This window comes from Dendroctonus ponderosae, unplaced genomic scaffold (genome assembly GCF_020466585.1).
Source record: "Dendroctonus ponderosae isolate FM_Combo_2020 unplaced genomic scaffold, Dpon_F_20191213v2 Dpon_F_20191213_1, whole genome shotgun sequence".
Taxonomy (NCBI): domain Eukaryota; kingdom Metazoa; phylum Arthropoda; class Insecta; order Coleoptera; family Curculionidae; genus Dendroctonus; species Dendroctonus ponderosae.
In genome coordinates, this window is record NW_026017110.1 from 53,911,632 (window position 1) to 53,930,179 (window position 18,548).

Below are 18,548 nucleotides of genomic sequence, written 5' to 3' on the forward strand. Positions count from 1 at the left end.
GATGATGGTGGAAAACACCGAAACGTTTTTTTAAATTGATAAATGAACAATAAATGACTGAAGAACCCAGGATTTGATTTTAATTTTGGAATTATTTAAATACCCACCGAAAATAATTAATACCACCGAAAAAAATAATTAATAATTAATAATAACAAATGGGTGGTATTGTAAAGTGTCCGTAAACGGCATTGTGAAGTCTTTCTCAATTCTACTTTGCATACTTTAAATATTATAAAAAATATAATTGGAAAAAGTTAATTTCTTTTCGGTTTTACAAAAACATAAAATTCAAGGCTGCTTAAATTCAATTATGTTTAAAACATAAGAAACCAGTCATAAACTAAAGTATTAACAATTAGGAAATCTTGCTGATATTCATTTAACTATGGAAAGTGCACTGGAAATATTAACTTTTAAAAACGGCAATATTAAGCGATACGGTGAAGTTCGCGCGTAATCTGACATGAAATATACTGATAACATTAATTTTTTTAAGGCGTTTTTAATTCTAAATAATTGTTTTTTGTTTTAAAAGTCGAAAAAATGCTGCTGGGCTTAATTCGAATAATATTCAAGGGTTTGGATATAAAATAAATGATAGGCAACTTCAATAAAGATCTACTAGTTAGTCAACAGGGTTTGCTCCATGCAGAAACAACTTCAATTCTTTTTCACGCCAGTGCAGAGATACATAAATACGAATTGATCTTCGTCAACTAACCGAACTGTTTTGAGGTTTAAACGCAAGTTGCCACACTGTATGTACAATTGCATTTGAAACTACTGAAATGCACAACTTTAGTAACATTTCAACAATCTACTACTAATGTCAAATGATGTTTTTCATGGACTGAATTACCGAATTAAGCTCAGATTGAAATAACATGATAGATGTGTTGATTAATTATCAATCATGTGACTATATCACAAAAAAAACATACCACTACAAGACAGTAAATTTGCTGGTTTGTTACATATAATGTATCCATAATTTATCCCACTTTTCACTGTTTGGATCTGGTTAATAGTCTCGCATAAACACAAAACACCGATTAAAAAAAAAATAAAAACACATGTATTTCAGTCATCTAGTTAGTGGTATACTGTCAAGTTTTTCAATACGATTGTACAGTTTATCAATAATTATTATCTGGGGGACCTTATCTTTGTAGCGGCATGCTGTCAAATTAGAGGTGATGCTTTTATTTACTTTCTCTGATGGGTTTCAATCTAATCGCAACAAGTATCCCCAGAATAATTGTGCGCTAGATCACGTATATTATATTATTAAAACATACAAGTGTATCGATCGCATCAGTTTTGATTTAAAAAAATGCCATTCAACTTAGCTCTACGTAAATCAATAATAATCTTGTATTTTGCGCGATGTAGTTTTTCATTTCGTATTTGATTGCTTTTTACCTAGTTCTGAGACCTGATTAACTTATAATTCTTTTAAATCCTTCCAATGCGACTCCTACAAATCCGTTACAGTTCGCTAACGCGCATATATTTTAATAAGGTTTTTCCGAAAAATAAACACAAAAACGTAACAAAAACATTCGCATCTCATTTGTGACCTGCATTATATACAGCTCCGTTTCGTAGTTCTGGATCGTTATTTATAGATTTTATGAGCTTACAAAAACGTACACAAACCTACGTAAATAATCAAATAATTAAAATAATCGATGCAGCTAAAGAAGGGTTTCCATGTGGTTGAGTCAGGTTTTGTTAGATTGGAAAACTCATAATATAACGTCGCTGCACGGCTAAAAAGATGTATAATAAATAATTTGCTTCATCAATATCAGGCTCATTTAATAAAAATTCAAGTCAACGGGAGGTTTGGCCTCTCTCTTTAAGTACAATTAACAAATCTGAAATACTTTTTAATCTAATTACTTTATTAAAATATATATAAATCTGTAAGTAAACATTATCTATAAACTTGAAAAATTACAATATTTGTTTTCAAATCCGCTGGAACTGAAGGAAAAATATGCTCGTCGTCTAAAGTAATGATTATACTTAGGTTAAGTAGTAATTTGCATGAAATTGTTCTTGGTTTTGTATACACAAAGAATCCATAATACATCAGATTTCTATAACGAAGACATTGTTCTTGGTAATTGATGATCCTGTGATTAAATTAACTAGCCTGGGTGAACGTACTTCGGCACACATGTCAAAGAAACTTATAGCTATCGGAGCTACAACAATGTTAAGATCGAAAACTGTCTATGTGGTCATAGTAAATTGATGTTACTTCTATTTTTGTTAGTAAAAATCCCAGCCTAAAAAAGTACAATCTGAGAGAAACAGCTCTGTACATTAATCCGTTACATGCTTTCGGTGGTTGGACTTAAAAACTAGCCGGAAGCTGTTGCAAGAGTTGACCAGTTGTACAGAGCATCTAACTTTCATTTACGTGACTGAAACTATCATCTATCTCATCCAACTGGCTGATCGCCTTATAACGATAAATGCATTTATAATTAATAGGAAGTAATGTGATACGAATCACGTCAGCAATAAAGATGATGGGAATAAAAAAATCGAGCGTTGAAAGCATTCATTATCCTCGAAAAAAATACAAATCAAAGTTGAAAATATAGCCATATCTAATACAACATAATAAGATCCGGAAAAAGCAATTAACCCTTTTTGCCAACAAAATTATCATTAATATAACATCACTAACCAATGCACGTACCGCATAAAATGTATGTTTAAAAATACCGAACGGTATGTAATGCGTTTTAAATTGAATGTTATTTATTATTTGCGATAATTTTAAATGAGTTAATCTGCATCGTGTTTTATGGTCTGACACTTAACTAAAAAGTTGTTAATTTGATGGGGCAGAGTTATTATAGATTCAAATACTTGGCTTAACCAACGAAACACCATGATTGAGAAAAGTTTATCATACACCCCTCGAATTATTTGAAAACATTCTCTTTCAGATCGAAAATTAGCTAAGAAGCTTAGAAGATATTAATGCACTTCAAAGCAAGAACCAATTCTTATGTGCAACACATTTTTAATGTACATTAAGGCCGCAATAGCTATGTCAGCTGTTCATACTTAAGGGATACTTCCCTAAACAAATATTTATTTACTACGACCCGTGCTAAAACCGTCACCAAATGGATTCGTAAAATCAGGACAAAATTTGGATTAAATGCAAACATTTCCTTTCGAAATACTCACATAACAATTACTAATAGATAAGATAATATTCGCTACGCATATTTTGGACACATTTTCACTTTAACTAAAGATATCAAGAGGAAAGATATGAATGTGCCATTTATAGAGTTAAATTAAATAAAAATATAGATTCAAGACTTGATAAAGCTTACATCCTAATGCTTGCACTTATAAGAGTGTTAACTATTCAGGATATGGGCTACTAGTATTTTATTATTATTTATTCTATTCAAGATGAATATCCTTGGTGCAATTTTTTTCCGACTTCCACTTGCTCTTCTTATGAATCACTCGTATATCTGTTCTCAAATCATCACTTAAATTTACATTTCTATCCGGCCATTTTTTACTACTGATTTCGTCGGAATTGCGCCAGAATGACACGTTTCTTTTAAGTGCGTTGATGTTAAAAGTCGTCTGAATAAAATGCACCGCTTCCTGTCTCCATAATTTTCCTACATCATATTTTTAAAAGCAGTATTGAATTTTTGCAGATGTTTGTTGTTTGAAAAACGGATTGCCTCCATTTAATGTACAAATCATTAATAGTGTTTGCAAGTGTTTCATACCTTCAAAACCCATAGCGAAATTAATATTTTAGTTTTTGACCCAGTAGATTAGTTAGATGGCGTTTTTAGACGTGACACAATTAAGTATTTTAAAACGATATTTTCATGTAAAACATAAATACATATAGTAGGTGTGACGTTTCTTCACCTTTTTTGGGCATTTTTTTATATTTACTGTATTGTACTGTGTTGCTCATTTTAAATAGTATTGTTCTGAGGAAGGTAATGATTTATTGACTGAATTAAGATAAATTGTTGCCTTGGAGATTCTGTTGTTCTGAGGAAGGTTATATAAATAGGCAAAACGACTTTTGCTATTTAGTTATTTAGTGGTCCTATTCCAAAAACTACACCCAACTAAAATTAAAATTCTTAATATGTTATAATCAGCAGGGTTCATCAGACAGCGAAAAGATTCTACACATCCATTGGCTTATCAATGGAATGATTAATGTAAAACAATATAATTGCAATAAATTAATTATTGTAATATTAATGTAACATATAGTTGTTTGTGCCCACATGGGTATGAAACTAGATTGTTGAATAATGTATCACACGTAATCACAGTTAACTGAAATAACATAGGAATATACGTGTTTTTGCTAATCGAGTTTCCAATAAAAATATATTGAATGATAGGCAACAAACCCAGCAATAATCAGAATAAGTAATAATATTAACTCACCGTGCAAAGACACTCAACTGCGCGATAAACATTTTAGCTTCCTGGAGCTACTAAAGCAACTGGTAAAGGTATAACAACAATTAAAAGCTTCAGATAATTAAAAGGCCACAAAAGCAACTTTTCACAGCGTGGCTGTTCTTAGCCAATTAAAATAAGCTTCATGTTTAAATATTGTTTTACAAATACTTTGTTCTTTCACACTTTCACTCAGAATCGGTGATGTGCAAACTCATCTTGTCTCTAGATGTTTTATTATACAGGATGACTCAATGGCCAGCAATTATCAAAACATATAACTGCCTTAAATTGGCAAAACTATGCTTAATTATTCAATTGCCCCAAACAAAACAAATAAGAAAAAAACATTAGTGAAGCCCACTTTACATATATAAAACGTTTCGCGTTACTTAACTTTAAGGTCATTCAAGGCCGATTTCGTGCAAGACCTAAGGCGCTTAGATATTTCTATTTTGAAAATCCGAGTGAAACTGCATACCATTCTTGTATCATGCTATTTATTACCAAAATCAAAGTATCTATTACTGGTTGCAAAGGTACATTCGAATCACATCTGATATCTAAAATTATAGTCTGTGTGTGTGCGTAAAGCCTTCTTCAGGCGGTTCCCTAGCAAATGAAATGATCGAGATTGAAATCGTTTGTAAAAGCGCGAATATACACAAATTACTGTCAAAATCGACACCACAAGATATATGCAAGCCTCACCTAGATGTGACAAAACTACATACATTTTACATTTGCTTGTAGCAACTATCACTAATAAATTAGTTATAGATATTAGCCACAACAGAACAACTAGCATAATTATGATCGATATATTTTCAAAGTCTCGGTTGAATAAAACTAATATATTTTTTATGTCACTCAGTCCATAATTACACTTAGAAAATTACTTTTCCGCCATTTCTGACGAAAATATAGCTGTCTACGGGTTAGTAGGTTACAGATTGTTGTAGAAATAATTAGTTTCGTGATTAGCAATTCGAAAAAATAATGCCTACGTCGATGGGTGGGCCTGCCTTCATTCAGATGTGCATCTGCATAAATAGGCATGGCCTACACATCTATCTCTTTTGCGATTTAGTACGCTTCCCAAGATTTCTTACAAGTCCGTTATATTTTACGGGTTAGTTGATACATTTTCATATTTTTCTAGACTTTCAAGCAAAAGCAACAAAGCGTCTATCAGATCAATTGTTGTAATTAATGTTGTGCGCTGTGCGATTTATTTACTGAATTGCAATCAGCCGTTAAATTTAATTTGACGAGACCATGTGAACTGATTAACTCTGTAATTAAATCAAACTCACTTTACTAGGTCATGGATTTATTGTCTTTGCTAGTATTGCAATAAAAACACAAAACAAATTTAATTAATTAGATATTTTGATAAGTTATAGCATACCTTGTACATCGGATGTCCACGAAATTAAATGTAAACCTTCAACCATGGCAGGGGCAATTTAGAACGTCAGCAATACGACAATAATATTTCGATGGAAAACAGAATATCGGCACTTTCATTCGTTGTTGTTTCAATAGACTTGTACAAAAGAACACAAAAAGTTTCGCTTCACACGAATGAAATAATAGGTTAAACTCACACGCAGCTTTGATCACTCACTATAAGGCTAATAAGCAGCAAAACTTAACAGCGCAAAAACACTAATTATAACAGGCCGATCTTTATGATAACCAAATCACTTACATGGAATATGTGTTAGAAAGAAACGGTTAAAATGCAATATTAAATATAAAACTGCTTGCGAAAACTCTTCAATTTGCAAAGGTGAAGTTTATAATTTTGTGGGTGGGTAGTTAATTACCTGAAGAAAAGTTCGACTCTTCGCTTATGGAAATATGCACGTCAAGCAAATGTAGCATTGATTTACAAGCTATTGGTTCACTAGATGTGGAGTTTTGAAAGATGGCGTGTGATTTTTCCTCAACTGGATACAAATAAGGAAATGTCGTAGAGTTAGTTAAGTAATACTTATAGCGCACTTAAAAGTTCAACAGTTGTCACGTTTAAAGTTTTTAACAAACTACAACAGAAAACAGCACTTTCAGCATTTACCGGTCTTCGGCCACTGAACTCAATAAAACGCTAACGGAACTAAAAAGCTCTCACTCCCCTAACCCTTGTTTCCCTTCAAATGACAAAACCTATCATTAAAATGTCATTACCGAGTGCATGCAAATCATTCTACTTCGATCGCTTACATTTTTATTTAGTCATTAAAGTGCTATATAAACCAACGATCTAGGGGGTAGGCAACTTGGCACTATTTTTACTCACTCTTCAGTTATCGCATCTAAATTTAATTCAAATAACTTAGAATTAAAAGAATACTGTAACTATTTAACATGTGTCCCCTTCTTTGCTTCTCAATAATGTCCGGATAAGACTAAGGATTAAAACAGTAAGCCTGTTTTGTTGCATCGTTTGTCTTCCATAGGAACTTGCCAAATTTGCACCAGAAGAGAATAGTCTAGTTCTATTTTAACTGCACTAAGCCATAACTGTGAACCAGCCATTAAAAATATAATGTTAAGTAATAAATGGTCATCATTTAAGAAACTAAACTAGCAATTTCATAAGTTTTTATATAATTGCTAGTTTAGTTGTTAGATTGCATTTCTTAGCTTAACTAACTAAGAGGATGGAACTCATTACGAATTTTCTATTACTAAAAACCTTGAAGTATCTCATTGCGTGACCTTTCAGATGAATTCCTGCTATTTCAAATTCAGTACTGATTGAACCTGATATTGTATAAGATTTTTAACAATTTGAGAGCGGTGGTGTCTTTTGCAATAAAGACGTAATTTCAAAGTTTTACTAATTTTCTGGCCTAAAGTCTAACATAACTTTGGTTTATTAGTATGTACTTTGAAATTACTATAATCAAGCAAAAGTTTTCTGTAAAATATTTCGCATATATTAAACAGCTTTTCTGTGTTTTTGTTTTAATTTAATTTAATTCAATCAAGCTATATTATTTTAAGTTTAGTGAAACGAGTTCATATTTTTTTGATATCTTGGTCGGTTAGCTATGACAAAATCCGTGACTGATTGCTGAAATATTTAGCATTGAGTGAAATAATCCATAACGACCGCTTTGCTAACGACAATGCACCGATTGCATTTAACAATGGAATTGTAATTCTTTGCGCCGGTACCATTCAGCACGTTCTTGGGCAATAATCAGTAGCATTAGAGATATTTTCCTGGAAACGTACGCAACTCGAAATAACCTGTATCGAATTGTCGACAACTTCTGTATCGCCAATTTAAAACGTTATTTAGTTTTCGCTATAAAGCTGATACCCTAAACAACAACAAAAGTTCTATACACCCGATTTGCGCTAAATTTATTTAAATTTTAAGCCACTTCTTGATGTAATGTAACAGTAAAATTGCCTGAAGCTTGTTATGGGTTTTAAGCACGGAAGCAATATTTATTGCTCATCAAACTAGATAACTAATATATCGCACGCATGTATTTTGAGTGCATTATTTAATTACAATAGACTTTCACTTTAAGTAAATTGATTTGTGATTATCGTTTTTGGTTAATATTTGATTATAACACTTCCTAAAATATAAGTACAAAGGCACCTAATGTCAAAATGTGTTTTGCACGTTTTGCTCTTTTCTGAAGAAAACTGCTCACTCTTGGCAACAATTTTCTAATTTGCATCGTTATGTTTAATGCATATCGCTTTTTGGCCTTATTGCATTGGCAACTAAGACTGAAACTATAGACTTTCAGCAAAAAAAAACAAAAGTACCTTTTCTTGTTATATTTTGACAGTTCTAAAGTGACAATCTTAATGTTTCGTCACATTTTACTAGCATTTAACTCTACATGTGCATTATTTAAAAGCGTTGGCCCCAAGGCCATAAAATGACTACAATATGTTTTAGAACACAGCAACAGAATGTAAATTATCTAAAATTAAACTTAAAAGAGCGATATTATAGATAAATGCAAACCATAAACTAGTCGTGTAGGAAAAGTGAATAGCTCATATCCGCTCGGTCTTGTATAGTGCAGAACATACACGGAAATGGTCGAGTTCGCCCGTTACCAACAAAATAGAGAAAGAAAAACAAACAAGGGATCTCAAAATTAAATCAGCGAAAAATTTATGGTTTCCGCAGTGATCGAACAACCTCCGCTGATACTATATTAAATAAAAAGTGTAACGGATGTCCGACCTAGCCTCAGGCCATCTATTTGAAAATTCAAAAATAAATGTAAGTTATTCTGAACTTTATATTAAACTCAAAGGTCGATTGGTTTACTTTGAGGAAATGGATGGTGATCAAGACATTCACCTTTCAACGTTTATCTAATTAGAACCGGAACATCTTTCAGTAAAACGGTTTTTTCACTTGTAAAAGTAAAACCTCTAAGGGCATACAATCGTGTTTTGGATCGCACTCGGAATTATTACTTTTAATGTAGTTAATATCAGTGAAAGTCCGCTGATTGTAATTTTATTTATTACAGTTACCTCCCTTTTCATAAATCATATCTTGCAAGCTGGAGACAGTTGAATTGAAAATTTGTCAAATGGATTTTTACGAATATTTCCATTCAACAAATACAATAGATCGTAAAGGTTACATTTTCTCTGAAATGATAGAAGGCGCTATATTATTCATTATTTAAATTAGCATTAAAAGTTCGAACATAACGTATCTAAAAATTTTTTCTAACACAACTGCTGTTTGTTGGTTACAAAGCCGTCTTGAAATGGAAAACAAAAAACTTTTATGAACTGTAATCTTGGTAATTTACCTCCAGCTGAGCGCAAGCAATATCAATTAGCTGATACAGTTATTTTTGAACAATCACATTTCCAATGATTTGATATTATGTATTTGCAATACCAAATAAAACTGTATCATAATTGCTATAAATACCTAGGTTTCATTTTGAACACAAACATAAGGTAACAATAGAAGTATGATTATTTTGATTGGCTTAAACGCGATTGCTAATCTTGGAGGAAAATATTAATAAGGATATCTCTCGGAATCGTGAAGAATATTAATGAGATTTGTTGCGCAACTGACAACAAATCTGAGGAGTGTTCGAAATACAAATTTTAGTCTTTGAAGATCATTTAATAATTACACACATCGGACAGAACGTTCTCTAAGAAAAAAGTCTAATTGCATGCTGCCAACGTCGAAGATAATGGAGCTGATAAATGTGATTTTTGGAACATACCACATAGGAAGAATTTATAATATCGCTAATAAATCAAGCGATAGTCTATTTAAAACCCGACAAATAAGGCTATCATGAATTTCTGTTTCAAGTATTTAAAAAAGAAACGACAGTGTACAAAAAAATAGATGTCAGATTTGTAGATGGAGAAGTCATAAACATAAACTAAAAGCATTTTAATAATAAGAAATATGGTCAGTATCACCCAAACTGGAATGGGTATTTTTAACAGCAGTACTTAAATACTATAAAAATGTTTGTAAACAATCCCAATAAATCAAATGAGAAAATTGTTATTAACTTTCCATCTATATAGAAATATATTATATAAATAATCTCAACGTATGCAAAAAAGTGCAATAGACTTTTTAACCTCGAACATGCAAAAACATTCGACCAAATGTCTTCATGTTCTACAGCTAGATATAAAAAGTCAAATTAGTCGTGTCCATGTACACGTTTATAAATAGGAAAAAATATCGTGTTTACTATTTCTATATTTACGTAAGCCGGCTTAACAGAAACCGTTTCCGTTTTATATTGGATTCAAGCCTATTTTAGTTTTCAATAACACCTAGCCGACCTTAAGCGTTTCTAAAACTAATCAAGAATTTCATACATGTCGTTGAATATCATATTCAAGTTTTTACCCCAAATTTATCTCAAAATAATAGAATAAATAAAGAACAAAAGCAGAAAATCGGAACGTAGGCATGTCCCGCAAGCAGGAATTAATTTTTGTAATTTTGTGAATTTTTACCCGGTATGAAATGAAAAACACAAAGTTTAGTTTTAAATCGAGGTAAATAGAACATATGTATGACTGTTCCAATCTAATTCGCAAACAAAGAAAGCATTTCTTAATTGGTAGAAAACGTTTGAACATATCAGCAAACCCCGTAAATATAAAATTTAATTCCTTGTTTACAGCTACTCAAGAAACGCCCATAAAAACATTCATGCTTAAAGGTTAATTGCCGAAGAAGTTTTGAAGGTGCCTTAATGGTTTTAATAATCTAGGTATCGCGCTCCAAACAACATTTCCTTACTCAAAATTAATCATGGTTTTTGCGAAAATTCGCCTTTCGTGTAGCAATATTTTTTGCAAGCTGACCCCGTTAACACTTATTCTATATTGGGAAAAACGTCAAAACTTTAATATGGTAATTTCTCATTTGAATACACATTTAGAAGGCGCTATGGGTAACGGAACCGTTTATGGGTCTTCTAAAATCACCAAAAAGAGAGTTAATTACGTCTAATAATGTGAAGGCAAGATCTTTCGTCATTTTGAAGATTAAAAATCAAAATTTGAAAGTGTTATTAGTAGTAAAATTGTATATTAAAACATAATATAGCATAAAACGAATGTTAAACTTCGAAAAAAATGTAAATTGCGGGAAAGGTTAATGAAAGCTCGATCACGTAGCACCTATTACAAAGCGCACCATTTCTCATAGTTTATGTTACCGAACGAACTGCATTAACATAACAAAAATCTATTCAGATGCAATTTCTCAAAGCAGAAATAAGGATAGTTTATTTTCCTAGACAGTTCATAAATTTCTGGTTTAGATCCCAAGCAAGCGTTTACACAAAATAATTGACGTTTCAGTTGTTTGCTTTGCATAGAAAATACATTACATGTTTGTCCACTGATCCTACTACAATTGTGTTTTAATTTAAACGCTGAAATTTTATTACTGAGTGTGATTCTTTAGCAACTTTACCTTTTTTACAAGTAAATGCGACCGAAAATTATTCTTAAGAGTTGCATGTCATCTGACAGACCGTAGAGAAATTTTATATAATTGCATGTAAATTTCGCCAGTGACCTGAGTAAGGTGGCCATTATGAGGAAAAATTGACAGGTATAAATTATAGAAAGTTGAATTCGTGTTAAGGGTTTTAAGGCGCTTTCAGATGTTCGTAACATTTTGGCCTTTTCATACTCATTATCAAGAATAATCACGACATGAGTTGGTGAAACACTGTCCAATATCAAAGAAAGCTGGCCTTCCACTATTTTTTATTATAACGCAATGTCGTCTTACAGTTTAAGATCGTAAATGTTGAAGAAATAATGATATCGTTCCTATAAAAATGACAATGATTTTTCAATGGCCAATAAAGTGACAAATTCAAACGCAACCACACCGGCGATTGTTATTAATATGAAAGGAACCAGGCAAAATTTATACGATCACGCCAATATAAGGAGAACTGAACACAGAACATCATTATTCAATACAAACAGAAATATATCAACAGAAAAATAGACATTCTCAAGAACAATATTATAATTGGTTACAAACCAGAAAAATTCCAAATCGCAAGCTTTCTCTACTTTTAACTTATTTTATTCTTTCAAACCTGTGACTAACAGGTGACATGAAGTCTTTAAACATTTCTACCGTCAGAGTCCTTAAAAGTAAGAATTTCAATGACGACGTATTGACTATGAAGATCTAATTTTTGAGCCTTATTAAGAAAAAACGCAACATATCAACCAACCTCAGTTTTGTTTATATTTTGGTAACTACCAATATTATTTTTGTTAGAAACTGGTAAGTTTTTCGGACTTTTAAGCGTCGCGGCAAAGAACTTCCAGTTTTGTTTGTTAATTATCATTTTCCAAGTTTATTTAATGCGTCATTTTTTTAACATGATCCCAGATATAACAACATTTCTGAAATCATTAATAAGTAATAAATAACATGTTTTAATTTTTGTAACGTTCTTCTCATTTTCCTATTTTTCGCAGAGTCGCATTAACATGGTCAGCTTAATGTACTAAATAAGTTATAGATAGTACAAAATAATACATTTTAAAAGTATAAATGAAAAATAAATGTCAGATTGAAAAAAAAACAACTTAAATGGTGATTTTTAAACAATGGATTCGGGGACAAGGGAAATTCTACAAGTTGGTCACCAACTGCATCATATTTCATAATAAAACTGATCACTCCTCAAATAATGTTCAAAATTGTTATTTTAAATCTACTGGGTTTGGGCTTGTTGTAGTGCGCTGATGACGATAAAACTAATATAAAAACTTGAACCCTAATAACAATAATCAACATCGTAACAATAAGGCATGGAATTTATAAATGTGAAGTACGGAAATACATGCACGCACATAGGAAGTAGGTGGTACCAGTCCATAAATAAAAGCGTCGGTAGTCTGTAAAACACATGCACAAAATGTTTTACTTTGAAAGTCAAGTCAGGTCTAAAAATTCTATTATAATGTTATCGGTTGTATTTTTGTTTGAGTCCATGTTCAACACGAGTACAATAATTTATTAATTTGCAGATAACGAGAACAAACGGGAAGTTATCTGACATTAGGTAATGATAGTTTGGGGCACCACCATCTGTAATAACGCAAAAGAAGCATTGGCAACAAGCCGTGAATGGAGAGTTTAAAAATGAATTGCTGTTTTTGTGTATGTATGCTTCAAGGGAATTGTTCACAAATAACCGATAGAAAATGCAACTTTCCGTATATTAATTTTCTATAATGTTAATATTTTAAAATCGCTAACGGTGAAACGAAAACGAAATTAAATTACCCAGATTATCCAATAAGAATAAATATCATTATTAAATATAATATAGGCGCGTGAGACTATACCCATAAACACACTTATCGTTGCGTTCAGATCATTTGAAGATAAATGTTCCTAGATTTCCTGCCTTCTATACTTTTCATGCTTTCTAATCGAATTTCGTGTTGTCATACACTGGAACACTTTCATTTTCGAACGTGATTGGTTAAAATTGCTCAACTAACATTTGATATTTAATTAGATTCTTTTAATTGTTAGTAAAAGTCTGGTAGAATATTTTAAATCATGAAAGACCAGACATAATAATATGAAGTAATTATCAACTTAAAAAATGTGTTTGCCAAACCGTTTCCACCAATTAACTTACGAAGTTAGAACCTATACTAATACCAATACTTAATATAATTTAATTGATTATCAATTATACTCGAGTTTGCACTATAAAACATAGCAAATCTAACACTTAGCTTTACTAGCAGTAATATGCAATTAATATTATATCAATCTATGCTTCCGCCTGTTCTGCTAAATACTTAACCACATCCAACTATATTTGACATGGAATGATCATTTGCAGCCCTCAAAGAGTAGAAATAGCAATACTCACCCTAAAGTTTTGTCTTTTGGATAGTGACTCCAGGTAGCATTGCCATTCCAGAGATCTTAAGAACAGAAGATGCCATCTGCGCTCAAGACCATTGGCGATGCGTCGTGCGTTTGCAGTGTTGCATTTCGCATCTGGTCTTTTGCACAATTTCACAACCGTGCCTACTATCTTTCCGTGATTTTCAATGTCACGGTGCAGCACCTGGAATAAGAAGAAAAAATATATAAACAAATTGAATGAACATTGTTAGGGTGACGCTACTTTACACAAGTTAAACATTTAAGCTGAATAATGAGATGATAGAACAGGCAATCTCCTAGTTACACTTTGAGCGAATTATTGTACTATCGCTTTTTCCCGAACATGAGAAAGTAAATAAATCCTATATATGATGAGCTAATATTACAAAACGTACACAACTTCTTAGCGAAAAGCCGGAACTAGGGCACATCTATTGACGGTTTGCACAAAATGTGAATACTTCATAATATTTATAACTAGCCCGAACCTAAATCAATGTCTTAAAGCAAAAAATGTTTACATATGCACGGAATACTAACAAACAGATTGTCATGAGATATTCAATTAGTGGATTCCTTTGGTGTCATCTATATTTGGATTTTGTATATTTTCATTTCCGCATAGATTCAGAAAATCATATTAAACAACATAACTCGTCAAGGCTACAAATTGAAGTTTTTAAGTTGAATACTAATGTACGTAAGTCGGTTCGGGGGTAATTTCAGGGTAAAAACAAGTGATTGCTTATTTTATTTATTAGGTAGATCAAAGATCAGTTTTTGATATTTAATGCTCACATTTTCACAAAGTACTACTAAAATTCCCAATCAGTGCTAATAACATGTTCATTACGCAATACAACACAGAAGTAAATCTGCAAACAAAAGCAATTGCTTATATAAAACCCCCATAGCGAACCGAACAGTTGAACAAATAAATATTACTCATTTCAATTAAAGACTCCATTTTCCATTAGCAGTTTCGTTTCCGAATATTGTAGATCACTGTTTATAGGCCTTGCCTGGCGATTTTCTACAGGCAAATGTAATTCGTATACATATGTGGTAGCTAATTTGTTGCTTAAGTTCTCGATTTAGTAAGTTGGTTTTTAAATTGTCTCCAGAGAAAAAATAGCGCGGCGTAAGGTCAATATTCCACCAAGCTCACTAATAATAGTCTAAAGTAGTACAGAGCTAGAAGGTCAACATACTAGCGAACTATTTTAACATAGCAACAATTGCAGAAATGTAAATTGAATAATTAAGTTATGTATCTGTTTAGTAGTAATTATTTGAAAACATATGCATTACAAGAACTTCAATCCTACTGAATCAGATTGCCTAAAACAAACATTGCAAAACCATTAATGGAAGTCTAGTCATATTTATTTAAAATAGGAGATTCAGGGACGTAAACTAGTAGTTTATGAAATGTGAAGCTTCCCATAGTATCAAGCCAGGAATATGAGAAAGGGTTTCAAAGAACATTCTCTGCCGGCGCTTTTCAGGGTGATTGTTCCATTAATAAAACGAAAGCCAGAAAAATATTCTAGAGAAAAATGGTTTGATGACAAAAGTTTAAAGATATTTTGTTAAATAATTTAAGTAATTGATGAACATCAGAATGGAGTCTTACTTGCCCAATCTATATAAAAATATTTACAATCCACAACAATTTTGCAGATTTTTGCAACAGGCAGATAATAAGGTGTTTTAGGAAAACATAAGAGTTAAATAAATAAGCAATGTCACAAAGGAATCGTGAAAGCAAGTGCTTCTTTATTATGTTCTAACAACACAACCCTAATGACAACCCTAACAACACAACAGGTTACTGAACCGTAATTATCACAATTGCTATAACAATTTTTCAGGTGCTAATTGCAATAGTCTCAGCAGATGTTCGTGCGTTTTTTTTTCATAATTATACTTGTTTTACATATAATAGATAATTGATGATGAAATAAAATTACTAATCTATAGGAATAGCCAATTAACTTCACACGAACATTTTATGCATAACGTAATTCTATAAAATTATTAAAATCAAAATGATTAAACTCCAGTACCCATTCTAAAGCGATAAGAGCCAGTTGTCTTCAGCAACAATTATTCATTTTCCATAATGGCTGTTTATAATTAAATACAAATTAATAATTGCAATGACCGAGACATTTAATTATAATAACGTATGACACTTCAGACTCGATCGCCTTATTACTTAGATGGTCTCAATTAGGGCCTAGTTTCTAAGTTCGCCAACTGTAAGAGCAATTAATTATCCTCAGCTGGGGCGACTTCAGAATTCAGGTCATCTATTTTCGCTACGAATTCGATACAAAAAGCAAAATAGTCTGTCTAAATCAATGTGAAAAATATTCCAAAAATTCGACAGTTCTTAGGATTCCAAATATCTATTTATAAAACACGTATACTTTAAGTGGAGCAAAAGGGCATTTTTTATAATAATCACAACTTGACGATGAAAATATAAGCAAGCTTTGGAACAATTTACTGCTACTATTTGTGCATTATATAGTTTGGAGTTAATACTTACAATAGGTTTCCGAATGGGAACACGTTTAGGAAATTAGTAATTTCGGTACTTTTTTCTGAACGCGCAAATAACAAAAAAGTAAGCTATTCCAAGCGACTTTCTTGCTAATTGCTAGACCCCATGAATACGTTCTATTTATACAGTACAATCTGTTTCATTCACCTAGACAACTAATTTATTTTTATTGTTCAACACTTCTCATCCATTTTAACTGATCAGCGGCGTATGTTCAAAACTAATTTTCAATAGGTGTTAATTAAATGCAAAACAATGTACCGAATAGATAACCAAAAACCACAATAGCTCATTATACCAACAACTTGATTCGATCCCGCTTTTGCAACGTTACTGTTACCAGGGCAAATATAAATGTTTTCATTGGCAATCTTCACTAAATATGGCTGATAATTTCACCAGTTAATAATGAATCAAGAGATACATACATAAATGTATAGCGAGTACGCGAGTATTAAGTTTGTTAATTCGTTATCTTGACATAAAGTTGAAAGTTGTTAAAATTGACTTCAACTGAATTAAACTTTTTAGTTGTTTTTATTATCACAATACTGATAGAACTCTCCAAGTATGCCCACGCCCACACTAAGTACTAGTGCGGTAAACATATTATTGAATTCTTTTTAATAAAGTAGATCGATTCGATTTGGGATAAACGCTTATTTCTCAACTAATTACGACAATGAAGTGATAAAATAACATAGAGATATTGAGAATCTTCAATAGAGATTTGCAGATACGTTTTGTTGATGGTTCTATTAGCTTACTACAGCTCGTCTTAATGTCAAACAACTTACAGTTACTTATAGTTTTATTATTATAATTAATTATTTTTCATTATAGTTATATTATATTATTAGTTGTTAATAAAGCATTCTATTAAAAATGCAACTTCCTGCGTTCTTGCGTGGAAGATGCGAATTTTTGAGTAAGCGAGCGCATTTGACTAGTGGACAACATCAATTATGTGAGTCACATTTACAAAGCCGAGAAAATCAGGTTCCAATGGATTTTTATAAAATTTTCAACATCGATAGGGCCAAGCGTCCGCTAAAGATGGTAAAAATGCAACTTCCTGCCTGCTTGAATGTGGGGGGTGCGAATTTTTGAGTAAGCGAGAGCAGTTGACTGACAACATTGATTTTGAGAGTCACATTAACAAAACCGGCAAAAATCAAGTTCTGTATGAATTTTTATGAAACTTTCCACATCGATCAGGCACATTATCCACTAAAAATGACAAAAGATTAAACTTCCTGTCGGCTTTAGTGTGGGAGCTATGCATTTTTCAGTAAGCGAGCGCACATATTTATTTTCCAAAAAATCCGGTTCAAGACTTCTAAACAATTTTCAATAAAATATTGTTATTTTCTTGTCCAACGCTTTTGCCTAAAGTATAAAAATTTTAAATATTTCCCCACATTTACATCCGTGTGGCGTTTACATAAAGTGTGAAAATTCGAAATATTTTTGGCTGAAAAATTGGATATCCGGCCTTCGGATTTTCCCCTGACACCAGTTTTAAGAGAAAAATAAGTTTCAGATAAAACGAAAATAAGAATTTTTTTTATTAAACAAAATGCAATGGGTCATCAATTTTTCGTCAAAAACCCTTCAAAAACCGTCCAGAACGCATTTAGAGGAAAAGGAAACCACAAGGTTAACAAATGTCACTTTGACAGGTTTAGTTTCTCGAAAAAATTACAAAAAATCAAAGAAATTTCAACTTTTTGAACCTCTTTGAATAAAACAGAAAAATTACTAGAAAAAAACGTCAGAAAATGTAACTTTTGGACGCATTCAAAAGGTGAATAATTTAGCACTTTCTCGCATTACCGATGCCTCTCAGAATTCAACTATTTAAATCATTTTGTGTATGTTAAAAACATCAAACAGATGAGTTGCTGCTATTTTTAATAATTCTGCTATCTGAAAAATGAGCAAAGTGTACGAACGTATTTAAAATGCAGAAATAATTCGTCTCTGTGGCAGTATAAGAATAATTTTTAACTTAAAATTTAATTTGGTATG

At 31.8% G+C, this 18,548-nt stretch overlaps 1 protein-coding gene and 2 long non-coding RNA genes across 5 annotated transcripts in view; 2 read left to right on the forward strand and 1 right to left on the reverse strand.

Moving 5' to 3' along the window:
* LOC109533873 overlaps positions 1 to 18,548 on the forward strand; it is a 179,543-nt gene that overhangs the window by 122,877 nt on the left and 38,118 nt on the right. The window lies entirely within an intron of this gene.
* The window catches only part of LOC109533799, a 139,421-nt gene that overhangs the window by 36,656 nt on the left and 84,217 nt on the right, over positions 1 to 18,548 (reverse strand). For all 3 annotated transcript variants that reach the window (XM_019899222.2, XM_019899224.2, XM_048660639.1), the window contains one exon: positions 13,926 to 14,126. In XM_019899222.2, coding sequence (XP_019754781.1) covers positions 13,926 to 14,126 — 201 coding nt within the window. The remainder of the gene's footprint in view (positions 1 to 13,925; positions 14,127 to 18,548) is intronic.
* Positions 8,492 to 13,182, forward strand: LOC125502474. Its single transcript, XR_007280226.1, has 2 exons — positions 8,492 to 8,761; positions 13,063 to 13,182. It is a non-coding gene; the product is annotated as an uncharacterized LOC125502474 (long non-coding RNA).